Below are 24859 nucleotides of genomic sequence, written 5' to 3' on the forward strand. Positions count from 1 at the left end.
AATGTAAGAAAGTTAAGTAAACCATAATCAGGTTAGTGAACCACTTATACTTTTACTGTTTATAATTACAGTAGAATATCAGCAGTTTAGAATAAGTGATCGAGGCAAGGCAACTACATCTGATTTTTCATTTTTATTCTTTAAAAAACACCCCTACTACGTATTTTCATGTATTGGTGGGGAAAATATGTTTTTACTGTGGAAAACTGAGTGTTTAAATAATTAAGTCTGTTTCATAACACTTGTACACAACTGGGATGAATTACGATTCTGAATTACAGTGGAGGTTAGGAGCTGCAGAACCAACACTATTGCTATTTTCTAACTTTTTTTATGTTCAATTTTGCAACTTTCAGATTTAAAAAAATTAAATGTATGTGATCTGAAATACATGGCATTAAATATAGTTTTTCATAATTTTGTAGCATAAACCCTAAACACCCTTAGAAGCTGGACATTCATCACCATCTTCTTTTAATACTGCATATATCAAAGTAAATTTCACAGTTTACTGCAACGAAAGTTACATATTGTGCAACGTTATGCATGCACATGAATACTACAGTACAGATGAAAAAGATGTACCTTTGAAGTCTGAAATAATAATAACTTATATAAAGAAGTTTTAATTTACCACTTAAAGCTTTGAGGATAAAGCAAAGCCATACAGAACAAAAGGCTGCTGTGTACGAGCTCCTAACTTTGTTATTTTATCTAATCTGAGATATAACTTCTCCTTTCTTTAATAGGATTCAGAAGGAATTAGTCAAAGAATATAGAAGATACACTGAAAGGTTATCTTTTTTGAAAGGTCAACCTCTATTGGATCAAAGCAAACATCTGTATCTCAGTGGGTCACCTGAGAGTTCTCTGCACAGTTTGGTGATGATAGCAAAGTTTATTAAGAAGGAATGAAAAAAAGTTTTTAATCTAAAAAACTGTATTTTCCTCCTTAAAAAGAAAAAAAAAAGAAGGGACACCAGGTATAAGGAAGCTGGACAATGTTTATTTCACCTAACCTGACACTGGCAACTCACTGAAATGCACTCTAACTTTGGAAGTCTAAAGACAAAGTCAGAGCTACTCACTTCAGTGTCTCCTTATAAAACACAGCTAGAAATAGAAATCTCCAGATAAGTGTTTTTTTTTTTTTTTTTTCCTGAAACAACTTTGTGGGATCACAGGCATGAAAGACTACTTCACATTAGTTATAGAAGCTTAACTTATCTGGCTTTCCTGAACTCTTGAGGTACTTAACTCTCTCCACTGATTATCAGTGGAAGATGGGGCTGACAAGTTCAGTGTTAAGCATGAGCTTTTATAAGCCTAAATGAGGGTGCATGAATTCCATCCTAAATTTCCACAAAAATATTGATTCAATATAACCATAATGCCAGATGAGCACCACATATGTAAGCTTTTATTAACACTTACATGAGCTTGTGATGTGAATTAACAAAGTAAGAGAATGTAATTATTTTAAAATGTCACCTTGTGATTTTAATCTCAAGTTATATATTTGTCATCATACAGTAAGAAATGAGGTCTGTATTCTCAAAAAGAATACATTGGAACTTTGTGTTTTTAAGTACATCAGCACATGCTTTAGTAGATAAAATTGGATTACATATGATTAGTGAAACAGCTGAAACTAGAAAGGCAGTATGTTTCAGTGCAATCCAGCTTGCTCAAATACCACTTTAACTTGACACCATCCACTTTAAACATTACTGAATTATGATCATATTTTATAAATTGCATTTTCAGAGATTATGAACAAACAGGTGAGCAAAACAACATTCCACTCCTAATTTATTCTATGATTTCCATTTGCATAATGAAAGCCATTCCTATCACATCTATTCATTCTGGATATCATTTAATAACTATGATGCTAACAGCTTCCTAAGTAGGTACTGCCAATAGTAACCTAGAAGAGATTATATAGAGACTTTTTTACTTAAGATTTCAATCTCTGTTGTCCAGATTTTCTCATTTCCTTCCACAACTATAACTACCATCTATTTTTCAAAATGCTCGCAAATTATTATTTTAAAAAACTTTATTTTCCTCTCAATAGATTTTCTGCTGTTAAAGAATATGGCAGAAGCTTATGTTACAGCCTTCTCAGTGAGGGCAGTAACACAGCTCCCTCTTCACTATTAGATCACCCATTGGAATAAAAACAGGGAATTCCTTCTCTGAGGCCCCTGTTGCCCTGTCACAATGAACAGATATTGGCCCTTGGGGTCAAGAGTTTTTAAAAGGTATAATAAATGATGACGTTACCGTGTATATTGTGTTCAATTAGAAGAACAGACTGAAGAAGATAATTCTAGCATTACGTTTCCTGAGAAATGGCATCTTTAAAATATGATGTGTGTGATAGTAATTGACTCTACAAATCTGAAGTTCTATTTTAGCAGCCAGGAAAAAAAAAACAAAACAATAGCTCTCATTCCTATAGACCACTGGCAACACTACCAGTACATCTTGGTATGCTTCAAATAGATAACTATTAAAAGCGATTAAAGAAATTTTCTGTTCTCAGAAACATGATCTTAAGTGTACAGTGGGCACTCCTGTAACCAGTGCTTGCAGAAAGCATTCGGGTTCATCCATATTATGATTATGAACTGTTATTTCTTTAATTGGAATACAGAATCAAATTCAGTTAAAAATATACATTTGGGATGAAGGTAAATGGTGGATAGAAATGAGGGAAAGTTCTATTTCTACCCAGATATCTTTCTACTATCTGTAATGCCTATTTTAATGATAAGCAGCTACATATCAGAATGCTTCTATAGACACAGAAAATAAAGTTATAAATAATATGAGTTAGAAAAAACAGGTTAGGATTGCATACACAGAAAAAAAAATGGGGGGGAAGGGAGAGGAGAGGAGAGGAGAGGAGAGGAGAGGAGAGGAGAGGAGAGGAGAGGCAAAAAACCACCATCTGATCCAGGCAAGGGGAGTTTGGGAAAGCGATAAAGTCATGCAACGAATCTACATTTTCCTCTCCGTTAAGTAATGTTTCAGAATTATTATAACTGATCTTAGCAGTAATGTCTCTTTTACTAGAGAAAGGAAGAATCTGCCTCTTTGTTTGCATCTTTTTGTTTCAGGAGGAAAACTCAGCAGGCAAACTGACTTCAAAATAGTAAAAAGAGCTGTTTGGCTAAGTTGTGTGTGAATCTTTCCCCAGTGGGTCAGAACCTCTGCCATTATCAGTGCCAAGAAAATGCTAAGTATTTAGGCTTTCTAGGTTAACTTGTTTTAATCTACGATGAGTGAAAGAAACAACATTGCAATAAAAGTTTATAAGACATGAATAGCAATTCTCATCTTTCTGAAACACCTAGTAAAACGTCTTTCAGACTCGCTGAAGAGAAGTTGCTCTACCATCAGGTCACATATGGAAAATATCAGAAAGAGTTATTACTATTTTTTTTTAAGTGTACAATTCAGTTGTAAGGTAATGGAAAGCTAATGGCTTTGTAATAAAACAGTACTGATATTTATAAGCTAGCGATGCTATTACCTTTACTTAAATTAGCTGTCACTTCTTATAGCTTTTGTAAAAGGTTTACCAGCTGCTTTCTGTCACAGTGTCCAACATGGATGAGAAGATTATGAGATGCTATGGTGTAATACCAAATCAGAAAGATACTGAAATAAGATGGACAAAAATGTAGGAAAATAACCTAATAATTAAGATTGGTTTCACTTGTTATGTGTTTTTAGCTATTTGTCTTACATGCACATTATAATGCCTGCCTCCAAAGGCAGCTCTGTATTAGCAAAATATTGTTTATTTTATTAAGTAATCAAATAAAACTTAAAGAAAAAGTAATGGTTGGCAAAACACTGTATGGAGTCTTACAGCTTTCAATTCCCAAATTTGTGTAAATGGAAAAAGAGAATGTTAAGAGAAAACTTAAATTCTATTATGAATGAAGAAGAGCTAGTGCAAAACTGAATGGCACCTAAAAATTACTCTCAAGTTTAATCATAAATACAGCATTTTAAGGGAAAAAAAAACGCAACCAACAACAAAAAAGAATTCCAGCAAAGTTTAGAGAATGAATTTTTTTTTCTCTTTTTACGCTAAAGTATTTTGGAGAACACATACATGGCCAGCAAACTTCTAGTCACCTCTATTACTTTTTATCAAGTATTCTATCACCGTCCTGCACACTGTAATTTCTAGCTTTTTATCATCTGTGCTAAGCTACTCAGCACTGAAGTGTACATCCCAAATATCTATTACATTCGTAGGATCATAGAATGGCCTGGGTCAAAAAGGACCAGAATGATCATGCAGTTTCAACCCCCTGCTGTATTCGAGGTTGCCAACCACCAGACCAGGCTGCCCAGAGCAGGTCCTTCTCTGCAAGGCTGCTCTCAAGGAGATGTTCCCCCAGTTTGTATAAATACCTCGGATTGCCCTGACCCAAGTGCAGCACCCTGCACTTGGCCTTATTGAACCTCATTAGGTTTTCATGGGCCCACTTCTCCAACCTGTCCAGGTCCTTCTGGATGGCTTCCTTTCCTTCCAATGTATTGACTGCACCGCTCAGCTTGGTGTCATCTGCAAACTTGCTGAGGGTGCACTCAATGCCATTGTCTGTCATTGATGAAGATGTTGAAGAGCACTGGTCCCACGACTGACCCATGAGGGACACCACTTGTGACCGGCCTCCACCCTGACACAGAACCATTAATTCATATGGAGGTTTACAAATCCAAATTAGTAGATTTATAGCAAATCTTACTTTTCCTTTACCAGCTACATTTACTACCAGAAAGAAGGAAATACTATCAGATTTTAGCCCTTAAACAGCACGTTTCATAACTGAAATAATGTACCTTTCAGATTTAAAGAGTGGGATTCAGTGGTAGATTAAGATGCTTACTATTAATTGTCAGAAACAATAAACTGGAAAAATACAGAAGCAAAGTAAAAAAAAAAATCTGTAGAAGAAAACTGTGTAGGGAGCTTTGCAACCTTACTGAAAGTGGTTTATAGGTCTAAAATAATATTGAAGTGGATAAGATATGGACATTTAATATAAGAAAGTGATACTTTCATTATAATCTGCTACATGCATTTTGTCTCACCAAGCCATGATCTTTACTTTTATTCGTTATCTTAGTAAAAATTGATTGTTTTCAAGTGGAAAATTTTGGGAAGATGTTGAAGAGATCTGGAGCACTGGTAGTAATCCTCTTGATCCTCCCATCTGGAGACCGAGAACTAGGCACAAGGGGGAGAACTGACCAACTGAATGAATGGTTGTGTGGATGCTGTCATGCTCAGTGTTTTGGATATTATGCTCTCAGATGCACCTTTGAGAGACCAGATATGCTGACATCAGATGCAGCTCAACTGACCAGGAGGGGCAGGAATGTTCTGGGCAGCAAGCTGGCTGGGCTTATCACTAGAGCTTTAAGCAAGATTTGATAAGGGAAGGAGATGTACTGCTGAGTGATTGGGAAGAGCCAACGAACACTGTCACTTTAGGAAACATCAGGGGAAAACCTCAGATTTGTCCCAGAGGAACTTGGGAGGGCTCCTTAAAGAAGACAACATGGCCAACAGCCCAGCTGAGGTGCCTCCATGCTAATGCTTGCAGCATGAAAATAAACAGGAGATGAAAACTGGTGCTATTAGAAAACTGTGACCTAATTGTTATCACAGAAACAAGGTTGGATGAATCATACAACTGGAATACAACAGTCAAGTTGTAGAAGCTTTTTAAAAGGGATAGGCAGGGCAAGAGGGGCTGGGGAGTTGCCCTCTATATTATGAAGTGGATAGATTGCAAAGGGCTGCCTCTGAGAAACAGCCTCAGGTTGAGACCTTGTGGGTTAAAATCAGGCACCAGATCAATAAAGGACATCTAGTGGTTGGGGTCTACTACAGGCCACCTGATCAATGGGAACCTGTTGACAAAGTCTTGCTTCAGCTACAAGAGGTGTCACACTCACAGGCTTTCATCCTGATAGGGGATTTCAACCATCCAAACAGGGAAAACAACAGGGGAGGATATCTTCCTGGTCAGTATATTGGACAGACCAATCAGTGGTAAAGCGTTACTAAATCTGGTGGTCACCAATGTGGAGAAGATCATTAAAGAAGACTGGAGGCAGTCTGGGCTGTAATGACTATGGCCTAGTTGAGTACATGTCTTTGAGGAACATAGACCTGACAACAGAAGAGTAAGGACCCTGAAATTCAGGAGAGTGAACTTCTGGCTATTTAAGGAATTACTGAATGAGATCCCCTGAGAAAGTGTACTTAGGAACAAAGGAATGGAACAGAGCTGGCAGCAATTTAAGGATGCCTTTCTGATAGCACAAGAGCTCTCCATTCCCCAGCATAAGAAACTGAGTACAGGAGGCAGAAAACCGGCATGGCTGAACAAGGACCTTCTGGTCAAACTGAAAGATAAGAAGGAAAAGTATAGGCAGTGGAAGCAGGGATGAGTAGCCTGGGAAGAAAAGAGACAGCCAAAAGAGAGTGTGTCCCCTCTGAAATAAGAAGGGAGAACTGGCTTCAACAGACATGGGGAAGGCTGAGCTAATTAACATGTTCTTTGCCTCAGGGAGGGAGTGTGGGAAGTGACTGTCCCTCTCTGCTCCATCTTTGCAAGGCTCCATCTGCATCCAGGTCTGAGGTCTCCAGCACAAGAAAGATGCAGACCTGTTGGAGTGGGCTGAGAGGAGAGTGCTGGATCATTTCTCATAAAGTAAGAGGAGGCCTTACTGAAGCCTTCCAGTACTTGAGGGGAGCCTATAAGCAGGAGGGAGACTGACTTTTTACATGGGTAGATAGTGACAGGACAAGGGGGTACGGCTTTAAACTAGAAGGGGAAATTTAGGTGAGATGTTAGGAAGAAATCCTTATCCAGAGATACCTCATCCCTGGAGGCAATCAAGGCCAGGTTGGATGGGGCTCTGGGCAGCTTGATCTAGTGGTTATAACCCTGCCCACAGAAGGGTTGTAACTATGTAAGTTGCTATGAAGCAACTATCTACTTCCATGGAAACTACAACAGATACAAATAGCAAAATAACACTATTTGACAGAGCAAATTCTGAGCTACAAAACACTATTTTCAACAGGGTCACCACCATTAGCTAAACATTTTTGCCAGCAACAAAGAAGAGCCTGCATGCCATGCTCATAAAGATCTGCATGACCCTATGGAATGTGGCTTTCACATCTCTGTCACTACAGCTGAAAAGCACCACCCACCACCTCACTGTGCTCACATTCACTGCTTGGTCTTCATAAATATTCTGCAATCATCAATGAATGTCCATGAGTGCAATTTATTCCACGTGCAGGAATTTAATTCCACACCTTTGCTTCATACACACTTCCATGTCAGATACCAATCTGTCAGGCTATCCCTTCTGCTGCCATCTGTCACACAGCAACAACATGTAAAGAAATATTGGTGGGAAGGTTCTGCTTCTACTGCCACACCACCAACATCCACCTTGGAAATTGTGAGCCAATGTAATAAAACAGGAGGCAGTACTTTCGGAGCAAGATGCCTTCCAACATAAGCCATTATATGATGCCATGAAATATGACATAAACACATTTACATCTGTTTGTTGGGTTGTTTCAAATGCATACGATGTTACCATCAAACTGTAGATATTTCCCTGCTGTGATTTATCCCACAAAACATTACTGCCTCATTGATGCAAATGATGCATTTACTTCCCATAAAATGTAGAGACTAGTTTCCCAAGCTCCACATGGAATAGTATCCTACCCCTACTCTCTAATCTTTCCAATGCTCCCTGTTTTATGCCATGAAGAAGAAAGCAGAAGAAATCATGATGTCAATCTGAGTTGGGTAGAACATACTATGCTTTGTTGTTGTTGTTTTAACATTAGAGTATAAGGGGTGCTACTGTGATGCTGGCTTTGCTATAAATCACTCTCCGTGTCTGAATTTTAACTTAATCTCCTGAGTTATTCTGGTTTCTTTGTACAACCAAATTCTATAATGTATTTCACCCAGCAGGAGTAGACCACTGATTGCAGATTGGTCCAGAAAGGAACAGTAATATGAAAGCAGTAGGAACCAGTTTTTGCAAACAGTTTAAAAAATGTTTACAGGTTCTTCTACTCAGTAGGCTTATTCACAGGCTAGAGAAGTCAGGTGATATTCAGATGCATTTCTATATTTTGAATTGAATGATACAACAGGAAACACTTGTAGGAATAGCTGACATAGTCAAGCTGATCAATACTGAAGCAATACAATTATTTCATCTGCCACCATCATGTGGCCAAAAGACAAGAGAGTATGGCTTACTACATTTTTTGCTTATTTTCTAATATAGCCTAGCAGAAAACACAGTACTTGCTCAAAGAATGCAATGAGATCTTTAAGAAATTTTCTGCTCCTTACCCCAGCTTTTTGAACATCCTTCCTTCAGTTGTGCCAGCACAAATGCTTTGGTATTGACAAACTCATCAGATTAAAAAATAACCTTAATAAAGTAGCTGTTTTTAATACCATGGTGGGATCCACAATCTAGCTTACTGAATAGTTTCATGAACAATTTCAGAGTAGTCACTGGGGTAGCACAACAATGGTCTAGACAGTCAGAAGGGAGAATTCTACAAGCCTGAATTGTTGCTGAGATTTTTTCTCATAATCCATCATCAAACCCATACATCACTTTTTGCTGAACAGATCCATCTGGGACAAGGTATGCTACCTTACATTTCAGAAATTATATCTGTGATTGACTGAGTTTTCACTCTAGTTCCTAGTTCATATTATTCCTTTTCTGTCATTCAGTAGAAACTTAATATCTACAGCTGAAAGAAACAACTTCAGTTTAGAAAGTGAACATAAACAGTCATTTAAAAAACATGCTTTCATTTCTAATGTTTAGATGCTTCGTCTATACGTAGGATTGGTATTTTCAGTTTATTTACCTGAACTAAGCAAAATATAACTACATCATGGTGTATTTAAATTTCTGGCATCCTAAGACACACAAGTTATTGTCTCCCCTTTTAAGTTTAGACAAAGGTGATAGCAGTTCTCCTGGCCTCTAATACTCTTTACTTGTTCATTATAGAATCCTTTCAACTTTGCCTTTAGCAATTCACAAACTCATTTTTTTCCTGAGTAAATATTTAAACCAGATCTGTTTAAAAACGTCTACAGAAAGAAAGAAGATAAAAGCAAGCATTTAGATTTATAGCTAGCTGGGTAATAATCAACAGCTAGTAGTGCTGAAAGGACTTCATCCATGTCTCAGCTTTAACAGGAACCTTTAGTCCAGGCATGGGGTTGTGTGCCTCTGTGTCCTTTTGGTAACATTCTTAAGCAAATAAAAAATTTGCCGCACACCTCACTGGACAATTAATTCATTGAAACAAGACATTTAAACTTTTCCTTTTCATCTGCAATATAAGAGTTTGCTGCACTAATATTTGTCTTTCTGTTTCATAGTGGAAAGAAAGAAGATAAGAAAAGTAGAGAATTAGAACTTAGCCTGCTATAATTGAGAGCTTGCCCCATACACCTAGTCGTTTGTCTCCATTTAACTTCAATTAATGCAAACTTAAATTTTTAAGCTATCAAAATGTAATAATTAGTGAAGTAAACTGCAAGCATTTTCAGCATTAGGTTTCAAAAACTTTCACACACTGTTATTTATACTTTCTTGTAGAAGCACACTTTCTATTTAGGCTTAAAACTGAGAGATTTCCCCCTTGTGATGTTAAGTAAAATTCTCATAAACAGGTTTCAATTCATTCTGACCACTCTAGGCATAAATTTCTAGGCTGCTCTGAGGATGGAAAATACACTTTCTTAAACTGCGATATCTTATGTTAGAGAACTGAGGAACCAACAGACAAATTCTTAATAAGTCTTCTGAGAACCACAGTAAAATACTGTAATTTCACTTCATGATAGGATTTCAGTTTATAAAGATTGTAGTAGTTGTTTTGTATTTAAAAACGTATAATGTGATGCATTTCAGAAACTTGACAACTCACACTCTCTATAAAGAATTGCTTCTGTTTGGAAGAGGGGAAAGTTCCCAAAACATAACAGTTACAGAAAGTTACACAAGTAAACCCAATGTTTTCCACAACATTATGTGGAAGTAGCTTTATTTTTCATATCATAAAGCAGACAATAATAAATAAAATGAGAAAACTCTACTCCTTTTATTGAATTAAGAACTCAATGGGATATAGACCATCAGTAGTTTTAGAAAAAAGTATTAAAAAGCTGCTGTTACAGAATAAGGTGACCTTCATTTCAAAAAGATTCATACCCTCTCATTGGCCAAAAATGAAGAGAGAAACTGCTTACCTGTTTCCTTCTTAATGCATATAACACTACTAAATTTATGTATACCATTCTCCCTTGCTAAAACCTTAGAAGTTATTTTAAAGATATCAACACATAATCCTTTCTGCATATCACAAACTTTTATCCACTAGTTAGACCTGGAATCAACCATGTAGTAGGACAGAAGATTGTTTATCCTCCAGTGATTGGTTATATAGCTTTGTAAAACAGTGCTGGACCTGCTCAGAAGTATTCACAAAACAATTTACTAACAAAAAAAGAAAAATAAATCATGCAAAGAATTCTTCACTAATGTCATCAACATTTTTTTTTTGCCAGACTTTCAGCTTAAACGTTCTAAAGCTGTAAGTTAATTTTACTCCAACAGGAGGTGAGGAACACTTACAGTGGGGTTCATAGGGAGGAGGAGGATCACCACAGGGAACACACTCCATGTCTTGAAAGCCTCCAAGCTTGGTCTTCCTATAAAACCTAGAAAATACAAAAATAATTCATAGCGACAAAACCTTTCTCACAGAAGTTTGAATGATGTCATACTCTTGCACAAAGAACTTATCTAAAATACCTTCCTAATCAAGTAGGTCTGGCTTTTTTCAGCCATAGTATTAACCTAGGAAAATGTTTTCTGTTGCGGCACATTAAGAAAAAAGTACTAACTTATGTTTAACTAGTAACATAAAAATTACTTTAACATGTGAAAATTATATCAGCTAAACCAAACAGCTTTCCAATTGATCAAGAAACTTCCACACTACCACCACGAATAGAAACAGATTCATAGACTCTAAGACTGGAGGTGCCAATGTGATAATTCACTGTGAATTCTGTTAATATCTATTTGTAGCTGACACAGCTACTGAATCATTTTGAAGCTGAAAAATAGAAAATGACACTTTGGAAACCAATGCAAAACAGATACCATCATGTTTCATAAGAGATAATAGCTATACCTTTAGTTTGGCCAGCTGTATATTATACGTACATCCGTTCTCTTAGGCTGCATCTAAAGTGATGGGTAGGGTATGTAAGCAGCGCCACATTCAATAATTCTATTCCTCGTAAGGTCCAGACTAGAAACTCAGTGATTCCTCTACCCATGTCTCAACCTTACTGCTAGTTAAAGCACGTTTTGTTAACAGCTGCCTTCTCAACATGTACCCAACACATGGATCTAGAGCAGAATACTTACAAGCAAGCTCAGTTTAGGTTTACTCCTAAATCATGTTTTACTCAGGCTTCCTTTTTTCTCCCTTTTCCATCTTACAAAAATACAGCTTATATTATTTACATCATAAGAAAATTGTCTCCTGTTTCACAGCCAAATAAGTCCTACAGTATTATATAACATGCAATAAGGATGTAATCAATCATTTGGCTTTAGAACTTTTCAGATGTCATTGTCAATAACATTTAATCTTAAACTGTGACTTGAACTAATACTAGTTACCAAAGCTTTACTAATCACTTTTTAAATGAAAAGGCCTCGCTTCTGTTTTGAGAGGAATAATACGAGGAGCTTCAACAGCACTCAGATAACTGTTAACTGCTTTGAAAATAAGTAAATATAAAAATTAAATTGTAATGTGTATCTACATCTATATATCTGAAATACATATCCTGAAATTATAAAACCTGCTACAATTACAAATCAGTTCTCATAACCTACATCTACCAATTAAACTACCAACTGACAGTTCAAAAAAGCATGACATGTCTTTTAACAAATTCACGGGAAATATTAATAATAGTGGAACTTGGCCACAAAGTAAAGAAAAATCTTTTAGAGGCCTTGCAACTAAATTCTATAAAAGGAGAAGATTAGCGACAAAGACCTAGGGTGACCAGATCAAACAAAGCACAGCTCCTGACTTATACCATAGCTCTTTAAGTCTCCACACTTATAATTTGTTCCAAAATAACTTCTTTAGATACTTTTTCAGTCCGGATCATACTCCATGAATTTACCAAAATAGTAAATGAAATTCAGGAGCATGAACCAAAATCGCTGCTCTAGTCCTAAAAACATACATGTATGAGAACAATTACACACTGACCCAAAGACAGGAGGGAAAAACCAACCAAATAATGTGATCAGTCTTCAAGAAGGTAAATATCTCTGATATAACAAAGTTAACATTTTGAAACAATGAAGGAACTCGCAAGTAACAACATTTGGAAATATTTTACTCAGGCATTGCACCGACAGTTCTCTAGTAAATCAGGCAGGTGTTTATCAGACTAGTTTGACAGTTGAAAATTAAGACAGAAATTGTGAAATTAGTTGCTTGGATGATACGAAAAGTTATTGGCAAAGCCAAGATTAGAACATGGGTCCTTCATCTGTTTGTAAAGGATCTATCCAAACATTCATCTGGACAATATCATCAATCAATGCTAATGCAAATAAACTTTGAATTTGTTCAAGTCTCATCTTCAGAAATGGCCTTACCCCGGTAAACAGTCTCCACATAGTGCATTGCTGGTGGCAGAACAGTTGGCCTTCTGAAAGCGGTTAACTAGAGCACAATCCAGACAAGGCTTGCACTTCTGAAAGCCCCAGTCTTCCTTGAATCTGTTTGGCCTGCAAGTCATGCACTGTGCATCCTCCCCATATCCAAAGCCGCATTCCTGTAGGGATTAACAAGCAACAGTAAGCTATTCAGTCACTGAAAGCATGAACAGGAGAATGCTGGGATAAAATGAAGACCTGGTATAATTATTACTGAGAGTAGTCTTTCTAGAGACAAAAGGAATCCATTCAGCAAGTTCAAATGTGTCTTCCACTGCTAATAATCTCCCTTACTTCTCTAAGTAATACTTAGTCAACCACTTTATTCAAGAAACCACAGTGTATTTGAATGATAAAGGGCTTCAAGGACTCCCACAGCTTCATTATTACTAGCTTATGGTAGAATTATTGAGCTGTCTGTTTTTTAATTAGGTCAGTCATGTGAAAGTGCAGAAACTGGGACAAGTGAAGTATAAAGGCACTTACTCAGTTACAAATACAGCAAAGAAGCACTTTGATATTAAGGTTCATAGTTAAGGTGAACAAAGTTAATTGCTGAATAGAGTGTACTGATCTTCAAAGGCTTAGAAATTCTGTTACCAAATAAAACAGAGCTGGCTAATGACCATTGGCTAGACGCAAAATGTTGCTTAGCCATGAGGAATTTCACAAACTCAACCCACTCCAGTTCTAGCAGTTCTTAACCTGTCAGAAAAAATTAATAGCTCTGGGGATCAGAGGGATGCATAATATTTGACTACATAGGGAATACTGTTATGGCTGGTGATTCACCAATTTCAAGAAATTCTCTCCATTCATTTGGGAAGGACACATAATACAACTGATTGGCAGCAATGAGAAACAATACACCAAACAATCCATAATACTTTGGGTATTGGGTTCTACAAACTAATTATCTAGAACTATCTGTCTATTTCATTTTTCTGTCACTTTTTTTTTTTTTTTCTCCTAAGAGCCATATGAAGTCACTGGGAGTCATTGCTTACTTTTTTGCAGCAATTTGACTAAATGCGTTAGTGGCACAACACAAAGGCAAAAAGGATGCAACAAATTGTTGCAAAGGACTTATGGGGGTGGAAATAGGTGGGAATGACAGCATGAGGACCTCTTTCTCCAGTGTGCAGTCTTAGTGGAAGTAAAGAGCAAATTCCCAACAGGAAAACTGCAGGAGTTCTTCAACTGGGGCAACTTTAGATAAGGTTTCCACCAGTTCCCTCCACAAAGCTTCCATGTTCCATGCACACAAATGACTTTTCCCAGACACCCCTCTAAGCAAGCCTGCTGCTGTAAATGGCTTTGAGCCTCACAAATGCACACAGGATTCTCCACGGCTTTATTTTGAGAACATTTATGAAACTTGATCTGTGATGGACTTAGCCAATATGTGCTTTTAGTGCCTCAGATTTGCAGTGATATGGTAAAGTATCAGAAAGAAATAACCTCTTAGGATGCATTTTACTGGACACTCTAAGAATTTTCTAATTTTCTTTATATTAGAAATACTGTCATCTGGTGAATAAGCAGTCAAGTACACACAAAATGAACACTTCTAAGAAAGCAACTAGAAATGGACATGAAATATCTTTCCTCCATCTCTAGATCCACGAACTTAAGAGTACATAGAGGGGATAACTTAGAAATAAGTTTTAATTTCTTTTTTTTTTTTTTGCAGAAATGCAATTATTGGCTATTATTTTTCATATTAAGGAACAAATAAACACTGAAAACCAAAGAAAACACATTAGTTTCATATAATATACAGCATGCTTCTCCTCCAACATATTGCCCATAATAATGGTAGTATGCAAATGCAGATACAATTACGTCATTTTCTTTTTAATTGATTTCATTCACAGAGTGTTTTCCTACCATTTAATTCCTAGCCAATTGGTTTCTGCTAGGATTCAACGTCAAAACAGAACCACTAGAATCACCAGTATGTTGTCTAAAAATGTCTCAGTGTATTCAATTTCATTTACGCAATTGCAAGATTTCATACAAAGGCACAATTGCCACTGAGGACTAGAAAACCAGACTAACTTCTGTTACAACATTTTGCTTTTCCTAACTCAAAATAAATGTTTTCATTGACTGTCACTATTCCTTACCACATTCCTTCTACTCTATGTTCTTTCTATTTAGATCATCCAAATAGCAGTGTTACACAATATACAATATAGCTCAGACAAACTTTATATGTTTGGATCTTTTGATAAATCACTTGAAAACAGTCCCTCCCAAGTCCTAGAAATTTTCAAATATAAACTTAAATTAACTTGATTATAAGTTTTCCTTTCCAGACTACCTTTGAAGTTTCCAATTAAAAACAAGGAAACATCAGGAAAATAAGTTAAATGCTTTTAACTCATTAACACAAAGTATTCAAGTTTTTTGTAAGTTGTTTCTAGATCTAACAGACCTGCTTTGCTGTAGTTAGATAGATGGACAAGTGTTAGTGATCTTTTTTAACCTGGAGTGGTTTACTACGAAGCAATAGAAAAGGTGGATGCAATATGAAGAAATCTTCTGCCCAAGGGATTTAGCATCTCCAGTCTTTTCAAAGATGACTTCTAAGTCTGTGCCAGGAATTCTGCAGATGTGATCCGTAACAACTACAACTTTATGTATGTGCTTTTTATGTTCACATAATATTTGAGGTAGTTAACTGCCTGGCAGGTGCAAATAAATATTTAAGCTTGTAATCCAGGCAGAACTTCAAAGAAATCTGTACTCATAATTAATTGCATTCCCTAAACTGAAGGATATTATTTAGATGATGGATTCGAACCTTTTGAATATTTGGACTTTATAATTTATCAGTCCCACAAAGAGACAAACAACTGACTTTTGATCTTTTATCAGTACACGTGCAAAACTGATCTGCGTCAGTTTTCTTAGTACTGTATTTACAAAGTTGGCAAGTTGTATGATGATGAGAACTGAATAGTTCACAGCTCCCCTCATCCCTCCTACTCCCCCACCTGTACTCAGAAACAAGTGCTTATCTCCTGTGGTAGTTCACCTCAGGACTGCAGAAAAGAGGAAAAGCTTATAACCTCCATTAGTTGGATTTCAAACAAATATTTCTGTTTTCATGTCAGAAAAAAAGAAAAGCAGGTAAACACACAGTATACTTGTATCTATTTTTGTGAAGCAGGCTGTGAAGAACACCTAGCTCATTTTTCCTTTCCATTTCCCCCTTACAGCACTGCCATCAATGGTAGTAGGTAACAGAAATGAAGAAATTCTCTCGAATAATACACAGAACAAGCCAAGACAAGAGAAATATTAATTTAGAAAACTGCAGTAAACTTCATTGAAAATATCCCCAAGATTCAAGTGAACTTTTGCTTTATGGACAATTATAAAACCTTCACTCTCACAGTAGTCCCTTCCAATTCTAGGGATTCTATGATTCCATACCTTGGCATCTGATCACCTTGAATATATGGATCCCCAGAAGAACTTTGTTCAGATGCCTCCTAAGCATCACTAGCAGGACAAGGAACTAAACCCATAACTTGGTTTAAGTTAAAACATATTAAATACATATAAATCAGGCACTTAAAAATATTGCATTGGCAGTTTAAAACCTTTTCTTTCAATATATACTACCCATACACTGACTCTAACAGAAGAGTCAAAAGTGCAGCAGACTATAAAGGGTAATGGAAATAAGTGGTGTGGTTCTTCCCTAGAGGTTGAGTGCAGCATAGAAAGTGAACAGTGAATTAGAGTCTTTCAACTAAAATAACTTCAAATTTCATCTAAAAATTCTTTCAGGCATTATGAAAATCGTAATCTGACAGTACTTTTTACAGTTTTTTCCCTTAGTTCCATTGATTATCCTCAATGTAAGTAAGCCCTTAGATTGTACAACACTAAGAAGATCCACTTAGTCCATCATGACTAAATAACACTTGGATATTCTCAAAAAAAAACACCTTTCAGTTACTAAGTCATGAAAAAGTCAGGTCACTTAACAGGTTGCAGGATTACATTGCGGCTGGGATCTGCCTCATCTACAATTGAGTAATCAGATGCATCTGCCAGCAGAAGTCACAGAGGAGGACAGGATGCAACAGTGTGCTGCAAATGTGGTATTTAGCTCCTGTGGCAAAGTTAGTGTCAGAAAAGTTTCACGGTTGGTGAGTAAGACTTGACATGCCTATGTGCATCTGCTCCAGCATCCAAGGGACTGCCCCTGGAACACGTTAGCCTCTACTGCACTGAGGTATGGCAGGCAGGCTTCTTCACAAGTAGCCCTCTAGCTTTAAAAAGTTATGCTGTCACTGCTGAACACAGCAGCAGTTGCCCTCAGTAGCTTCACCAGGACAATGTCAGATGCAACACCACCTCATTTTCTTTGTAAGGACAAATTCACAAGTAGATGTAAACAGTACCTTTCTGATTAATTCTTAATTCCTTTTCTGAGCTATGATGCAAGCCCCACTTTCCTTCATAAAATACCTAGCACAAGGAGGTAACATATGATGCAAAGAATAGCCCTGCATCAGCAGCTCTCAAGGTGTCTCTGCCTGCAAGGGCAGCAGTCTGCTAGTGGTGGCATTTATCATCATGTATTTGGTGACAGTACTGGCTTAGAGCATTCTCTCCCTTTCATCTGTGCTCTTTCTTCCTTGTAGTACACCATCCTTAAACCACTGACACAACTGAGCGTGAGGCTAAACTGTAGATCTGATTATGAGACTGATTGTGATCAGTTCAGCAATCTCTTTTCTAGTATATCCTAAAGATTTACTGCGCTGGTACAACTGCATGCTCAGGCAGTGCACTGTAAGAAAAAAAACACTGCTAACACTGTCAGATCAATGTTTCTGAACTACAACTTCAGGTGTGACCTGTTGACAAAATCATAGAATGGCCTGGGTTGAAAAGAACCACAATGATCATCTAGTTTCAACCCCCCTGCTATGTGCAGGGTTGCCAACCACCAGACCAGGCTGCCCAGAACCACATCCAGCCTGGCCTTGAATGCCTCCAGGGATGGGGCATCCACAGCCTCCTTGGGCAACCTGTTCCAGTGCGTCACCACCCTCTGGGTGAAAAACTTCCTCCTAATATCTAATCTAAACCTCCCCTGCCTCAGTTTAAAATTATTCCCCCTTGTCCTATCACTATCCATCCTTGTGAACAGCCGTTCCCCCTCCTGTTCACATGCTCCCTTCAAGTACTGGAAGGCCACAATGATGTCTTCCCAGAGCCTTCTCTTCTCCAAGCTAAACAAGCCCAGTTCCCTCAACCTTTCCTCATAGGAGAGGTGCTCCAGCCCTCTGATCATCTTAGAGGCCCTCTTCTGGACCCGCCCCAATAACTCCACATCCTTCCTGTACTGGGGCCCCAGACCTGGACGCAGTACTCCAGATGGGGCCTCACAAGAGCTGAGTAGAGGGGGACAATCACCTCCCTCTCCCTGCTGGCCACCCCTTTTTTAATGCAGCCCAGAACACAGTTGGCCTTCTGGGCCAACTGCTGGCTCATGTCCAGCTTCTCATCCACGAGGATCCCCAAGTCCTTCTGCACAGGTCTGCTCTCAAGGGGTTCCTTGCCCACTTTGTATAAATACCTGGGATTGCCCCTGACCAAGCGCAACACCTTGCACTTGGCCTTGTTGAACCTTATTAGGTTCACATGGGCCCACTTCTCCAGCCTGTCCAGGTCCTTCTGGATGGCTTCTAGATTTGCAGTTAAAATTCTGAGTTGTGATATAAGCTTTATGAGGCTGAGATATGGATAACTTTTCATATAAAAGTAAAAAAAAAAAAAAAAAAATACATAGGAGCTACAGAGATTTGCAGGAAACATGTATAAGCAAATTATGGTGAGAAGACTGGAAAGAATTAAGCTTCTCACTTCTGAATGGGCATGTTTTCAAGAAATGGTTGTGTCCTAGTTCAAATCAAACTATCTCCATTTCTTTTTTCTGTGCTAAATGAGATTTACTTAAATTTGAGTCATGATTAAAGTTTGATTTATACTGGTAAGACAGGATCAAAAAAGGCTCTGTCAATTTGAGGTCACTTAAAGAATGAAAGGTACTAAACCGGTTGCTTAACTCCATGATGCTTTGTTTTTCACTTTATAAATGAGAACTGAAGTAATGCAGGAAGCAAACTGTTCCTTTTCTGAATCAATTTTTGTCTCCCCACCCAGAAGAAAGCACTCTTGAAAAAGGCAATCAGAAAACACACCAAAGCAAGATATTTCAGTAGTTCTAAGCCTTCATAAAATTTTGGACCTAGAGGTAATTGTTAAGTGAAGAACACAGATTTATTTTTTTTAGTGAGTAAATACTAGCAAACAAACATTAGGAAATTAAGAGCTGATGGTTTCATTCCTTTCCATGTCAACCTGAAATAATTGGTAGAACAACAAATGTGGTTTACTTATGACTGTAACATGTTAAAAGTGCTTTATAAAAATACAATGAACAAAAGTGAACAACAGATTCCAGTTGTAGGATAATCACAGCATCATAGAATAGTTTGGGCTGGAAAGGAACTTAAATCCCACTCAGTTCCAAACCCCCCCCCCACCATGGTCAGGGTTACCTCCCACTACATCAGGTTGCCCAGGGCCCCATCCAACCTGGCCTTGAACACCTCCAGGGATGGGGGATCCACAGCTTTTCTGGGCACTCTGTGCCAGTGAAGCATTCAGAGAGCTGCTGTTACAGCAGTTCTAATGGTTGGTAGGGAGTCAAAAAAGGAAATGTTGAAGGGTACTATTTTTTCTTATTTTAAAAGAAATAATTACTTCAAAAACATTGCTGAAAAAGAGTCCCATTAAAATGAAATAATAAAAGCTGAAAAGAATACCTTAGCCATAGCATGACTCAGAATCATAGAATACCCTGGGTTGGAAGGGACCCACAAGGATCATTGGGTTCAGCTCCTCACTCCACATAGGATGATCCAACGTTTGAATCCTGTGTCTGAGAGTGTTATCCAAATGCTTCTTGAACTCCAGAAGCCTGGGGCTGTGACCACTGCCCTGGGCAGCCTATTTCAGTACCCAACCACTCTCTGGTGAAGACCCTTTCCCTGAGCACCAGCCTGACCCTCCCCTGATGCAGCTCCATGTCATTTAAAAGTTTAGATCCAGAAACAGTTACATGAAATAAACTGGGTTTAGTGTTTGTGTGTGTGTGTATGTGTGTGCTGTTTTGTTTTATAAACTTGTTTCACATATGAAGAGTGCTTGAAGTTGCTTATCTATTACAAGCAGGAATGTTAATCCAACAGATCAAGTACAAGTCTGCAACTAGAATTAAACACTGTTCAACCAAACACTTCTCACATCATCCCAGGGAGGTTGATTTCTGCTCTAGAGGCCTATGTGTAAAATAAAAAGAAAGGTGACAGTATTTCTCAATTTAGAAAGGTATTATGCAATGCTTATATACTATAGAAACAACAACAACAAAAAACCCTAATAGTTGTAATAATAATTCTTTACGTATACCTACACATATATATGCATACACACATACATACAGATGCAAGGGGAATTTTGCCCTGCACACCTATCCATAGTGTTGATGCAAGTCTGCGATACACTCAAGTATACCTGTGGCAAGATGGGAACATGCTGGACTCATACAGGTCCTAACTTGATTAAGTTTTAACCATTTCTTAAGTCACCTGTGCAGCTGGCATCACATAAGATTTGCAAGTCTGATCTTCAGTTGTCACTGTGGTTTCCCTTATACATAGGGACAACAAAGGCCTGCTGACTTCACTGAGTTTTGCAAATCCACAATAAGAATTCCTTTTTTTTTTTTGATAGTCATCATGATTAAGTAACAGCATATTAGTATTGACTTCTGTAACATCATGTACTCAGTTTTACAGAAGCAAAGTACAAAAATACATGCACGTGTGTACTTAAGCAATAAGCTGGTTGCTGTCAACTCAGCAGCAATGTATTTATCAAGGCACAGTATTCATTTGGAACCTATCAGTCAACTCCTTAAACTATTTTTTGAAAACAAAACAGAAATAATAATAAAAAAAATCACACCGATACCGCTGTATTTTAGTATATATTTAGTTTTATAGTCATGCTCACACAACAGTGTATCTAGTTTTACCTGTGATACTTTTAAATAGGAGCAGCCAATATTGGAAAGGAAAACAGCAAACATTTGTGATAATCACCTAGAAACTTATTAAAGTACAGCATAATTACTAAAAAAAGCAAACACTGCCTCTGTCGTGTGCTGCAAATTACTTCAAGTATATCATTAAATCCCATTTCCCGTTGTATTCTGACCTTTGACTTCAAATACTCAGTTCTTTCAAGCTGTAGCTCAGCAAGGCTACTTTTCAACTGCATTTCAGTAACAATCATAGCATTACATCCTCCACCAAGATTCACAGGAAGTTGTACATCTGCTTCTAAGGAAAGTTATATTTTCACTCACGTTTATGTTTGAGCAAAACCTACTCAGTAATTTCAGTTCTGATGCAGTGGCAACTAAAACAGTATGTGGAAGCCTATTAATGTCTGGGGAGAGTAATTGCCTAAACACTGAAATACAATTAAGCATTCCTATTTTCAGAAAAATTAGTATTAAGAATCAGAACTATCAGACTAAACAAAAGTGTGTATATATATTTATATATATAAAAGTGTATTTTAAAAGTGTGTGTATATATATATACATATATAAAATAACACAAATTACATACTACTGCAAACCGTAACCTACCTATCATAGTTTACTTTCAATTTAAGAAATAAATGCTAAAGCATTAGTAATTAGTGAAGGTATTAGTTTCTACAGTCATTTTTAATTTGACAGTTAAGTATGACACAGCAGTGTACACTAGAACTACAACAACTGCTTCACTTGGACTGCTGTTACATAATCATGAACACATCTATAAATTACCCCCCTTCTTTCCCAGTCTCTCATATCTCAAACTTAAGTCCAATCTAAATAATCTAGCAAACATCCAAACAAAACCACACTTATACCATTAGTCATCTTCAAATTAGTACATGAACAGTATTATTTATAAGACAAACTCTAGCTAACTGGAACAGGTTGCCCAGTGAGATTGTGGATGCCCCATCCCTGGAGGCATTCAAGGCCAGGCTGGATGTGGCTCTGAGCAGCCTGGTCTGGTGGTTGGCAACCCTGCACATAGCAGGGAGGTTGAAACTGGATGATCATTTTGGTCCTTTTCAACCCAGGCCATTCTGTCGTTCTGCATATGATCCTGCATAACAAAAAGCAATCCTCACTAAAGTACTAAACTAAATACTTCATTGAATGCTAGCAACAAGGTGTGGAGAGATGGGGAAGACATTTCACTGCTTTGTAAGGCAATCACCTTTTGCTGATTAATACGCACAAGAATTTCTTCAAGTAAATCTCTTCACCCTCAAACTGCAATATGTTACTTGTGCTTGTTTTCAGGGTTGAACATAGGAAGAAACACATAGAAAACAAGCTGAAAGCTTCTTTTCTTGCTGTTGTTTAAACACGGATTTAGTAAAGTTTCATGTTAAAAAACCTTCACATCTACATAACACACTTGCTTACAAAAGTAACTCTGAAAATTAAGTTTCACAGCTCTAAAATAATACACTAAATTCTACTTTTATCATCTTTTTTACACTCACAGTTTCACACTAACTCACAAGATGTAGATACAGTTGCTGGACATTGGTGCCGGCATCACACATAAGGCTGAGAAGTCTGCTTATACTTCACAGTATAAGTTCAAATCCTCTTTTTTCTGTCTGACCATCTTTAAATCTCTAGCATAAGGCATTTGATACCCCAAAGACTCATGATTAACTTTGTTCTAATCTCTCCCATTTCTTGTTTAAACTGCATCATCATTTGCTATCCTTACTCATTCACAACATCTACTTTCTTTGCACTGAAAACAATTAAAATCTCCCTTATCACTTGCATTAATATTTGAATATTAGCTTGGAAAAGACTTGAGCAAAATCCCTAGATGTATTGAATCCCAGTCTGTAAACTCCATTGTCATTCATCTCCATTAATCCACTTCTGGACTCCCCCAAAAAACTGCTAACTTCAAAACTTCCACATGGATTTTCTTTTGGAAGAGATGTAGTTGTGTTTTAAAAGAAAAAATAATTAAAATCCAACTCACCGTAACAACCTTCCTTTTTTTTTTTAACAGTAATAACAAGAAATTTTTACATTCTTTCTACATATTACCATATATTTTTCCAGCCTCAGCCTTCTTAGTTATTCTACATAGATGATGTAGACTAGATTTATAGCATTAATAAGTTGTAAAATAAAGGAACTTGCTTCACTTGAAACTAGCTGCCCAACCCACCTATCTGTTCCAACCTCAGAGCTACTGAAAATACTGCTCATTTATCATCCGGTTGGTCTAAAAGACCTTCTCAGGTCTCACTTGAATCCTATTCAGTATTTATGTACTTAGGCTTTTATTTTTTTATTATAAACTATTCTGTTCAGACAAGTCACTATACAGAAGATACATAAAGATTGTCTAGGTGGAATTATCACTGTAAAATCTAGACACAATTCAATAAGTAGGTATTGCAAAGTCAAACATCCACATTTCAGAAGTCTGCACCAATCAGGAGTTTGAAGTTTATTTTTCTTACTCTTGTCCTTATACTGAAGTTAGCCAGTTTTAATTCTGGGTAGCGTTGCAAAGGGGGTGAGTGAAGGTGAAAAAGGGGTTGAATTATTATTTTAAAAGTGCTTTGAGAGCCCAGATCCAGGTCTTCTAACGGTACTGCTAACTACATTAATGGCATTATCATTTTCCTAACGGAAGATTTCACATCACATGCATCACAAGACACGTTACTTGACAAATCAAAGATGTTTCAAAAGTCAAAACATCAGAAAAAACTTGTATCATAGATACATCTATTACATGAGACACATGAAGGTGCATTTATTGGAACAAAGTCAAGAAAGTGGGATATGCTTACCTTTGAGAGTTCCATTCCTGGTCCACACTGTTTGCAGAGAATACAGTTCCCAGCGTGGTCCCTAAATTCTTGTTCTCTGCAATCTCCAGTCTCACAAATTACCCTACTTAGCTAAGAATAAAAAAAAAAAAAGCAAAAAAAGATTAAGTTTATTTCTGATTTATATGTAATTTATATGAACTCAAAGTCAGAAGAATCACGTTTTTATCTTAAAAAATGATTTGCTGCATTATGAGGAATACCATAAGCACTACCATGAGCCATGCAAAGCCTCAGTATAATTAACAGAATCCTAGCCAGTAACATTATCAAACCCATGAGTGCTCTCAAGAGAATTTTAAATTCAATGTCTACAGATTTCTATCACAGAAAGTGCTCTCCTCAATTGCTTCCAAATTCTTACTCTGTGTATTTAGTCCTTTCAGAAAGGCCAAAGCCTTTCCAATAGTGATGAAGCATTAACCACCCCTAGTTCCAGAGCCTGTCTCTGAAGGTCACTTGGAGTATGCTTACAAGCAAATGTAACTGCATGCCATGCTTATCTTGTATGGATAAATTGGACACTTCAATCTCCTGAACTATATAACTACACAGCATACTGTACTAACAGATGGACACTGAAATAACAGTACCAAGAAATGAGACAAAGTAGATGACCAAGCTCACATTCAAATTGAAAAAAAAATATTATATAGTTATGTAAATAGGTTTGAGTCTTCCAGACCTAGCAGTTACACACAGAAGACACCACTCCTGTGTCTGAAATAACCATTTATTTCAATATTCACCTTGGAATAAAGCTGAGTTACATACTTACCAAATATGCAAGTAAGATTATAAGCATCTTCAATTTGTCTTCTCCTTGTAATCCTTTAGGATCCATTTCTTACAATTAAACCTTTACCCCTCTACAAAACAGAAAACAGAAAAATAAATCATTGCATTTCACTGTTGTTTAAACTTAAATCAA

General features: G+C 37.1%; 1 protein-coding gene across 6 annotated transcripts in view; it reads right to left on the minus strand.

Annotated features, from left to right (window-relative positions):
* The window catches only part of TNFRSF19 (TNF receptor superfamily member 19), a 54011-nt gene that overhangs the window by 17303 nt on the left and 11849 nt on the right, over positions 1 to 24859 (minus strand). For all 6 annotated transcript variants that reach the window (XM_025150569.3, XM_015278030.4, XM_040700158.2 and 3 more), the window contains 4 exon segments: positions 24707 to 24797; positions 23890 to 24000; positions 12823 to 13001; positions 10759 to 10844 (listed from right to left, as the gene is read on the minus strand). In XM_025150569.3, coding sequence (XP_025006337.1) covers positions 10759 to 10844; positions 12823 to 13001; positions 23890 to 24000; positions 24707 to 24772 — 442 coding nt within the window. In that variant the 5' untranslated portion in view covers positions 24773 to 24797.

The sequence above is a fragment of the Gallus gallus genome, chromosome 1 (genome assembly GCF_016699485.2).
Source record: "Gallus gallus isolate bGalGal1 chromosome 1, bGalGal1.mat.broiler.GRCg7b, whole genome shotgun sequence".
Classification (NCBI taxonomy): Eukaryota; Metazoa; Chordata; class Aves; order Galliformes; family Phasianidae; genus Gallus; species Gallus gallus.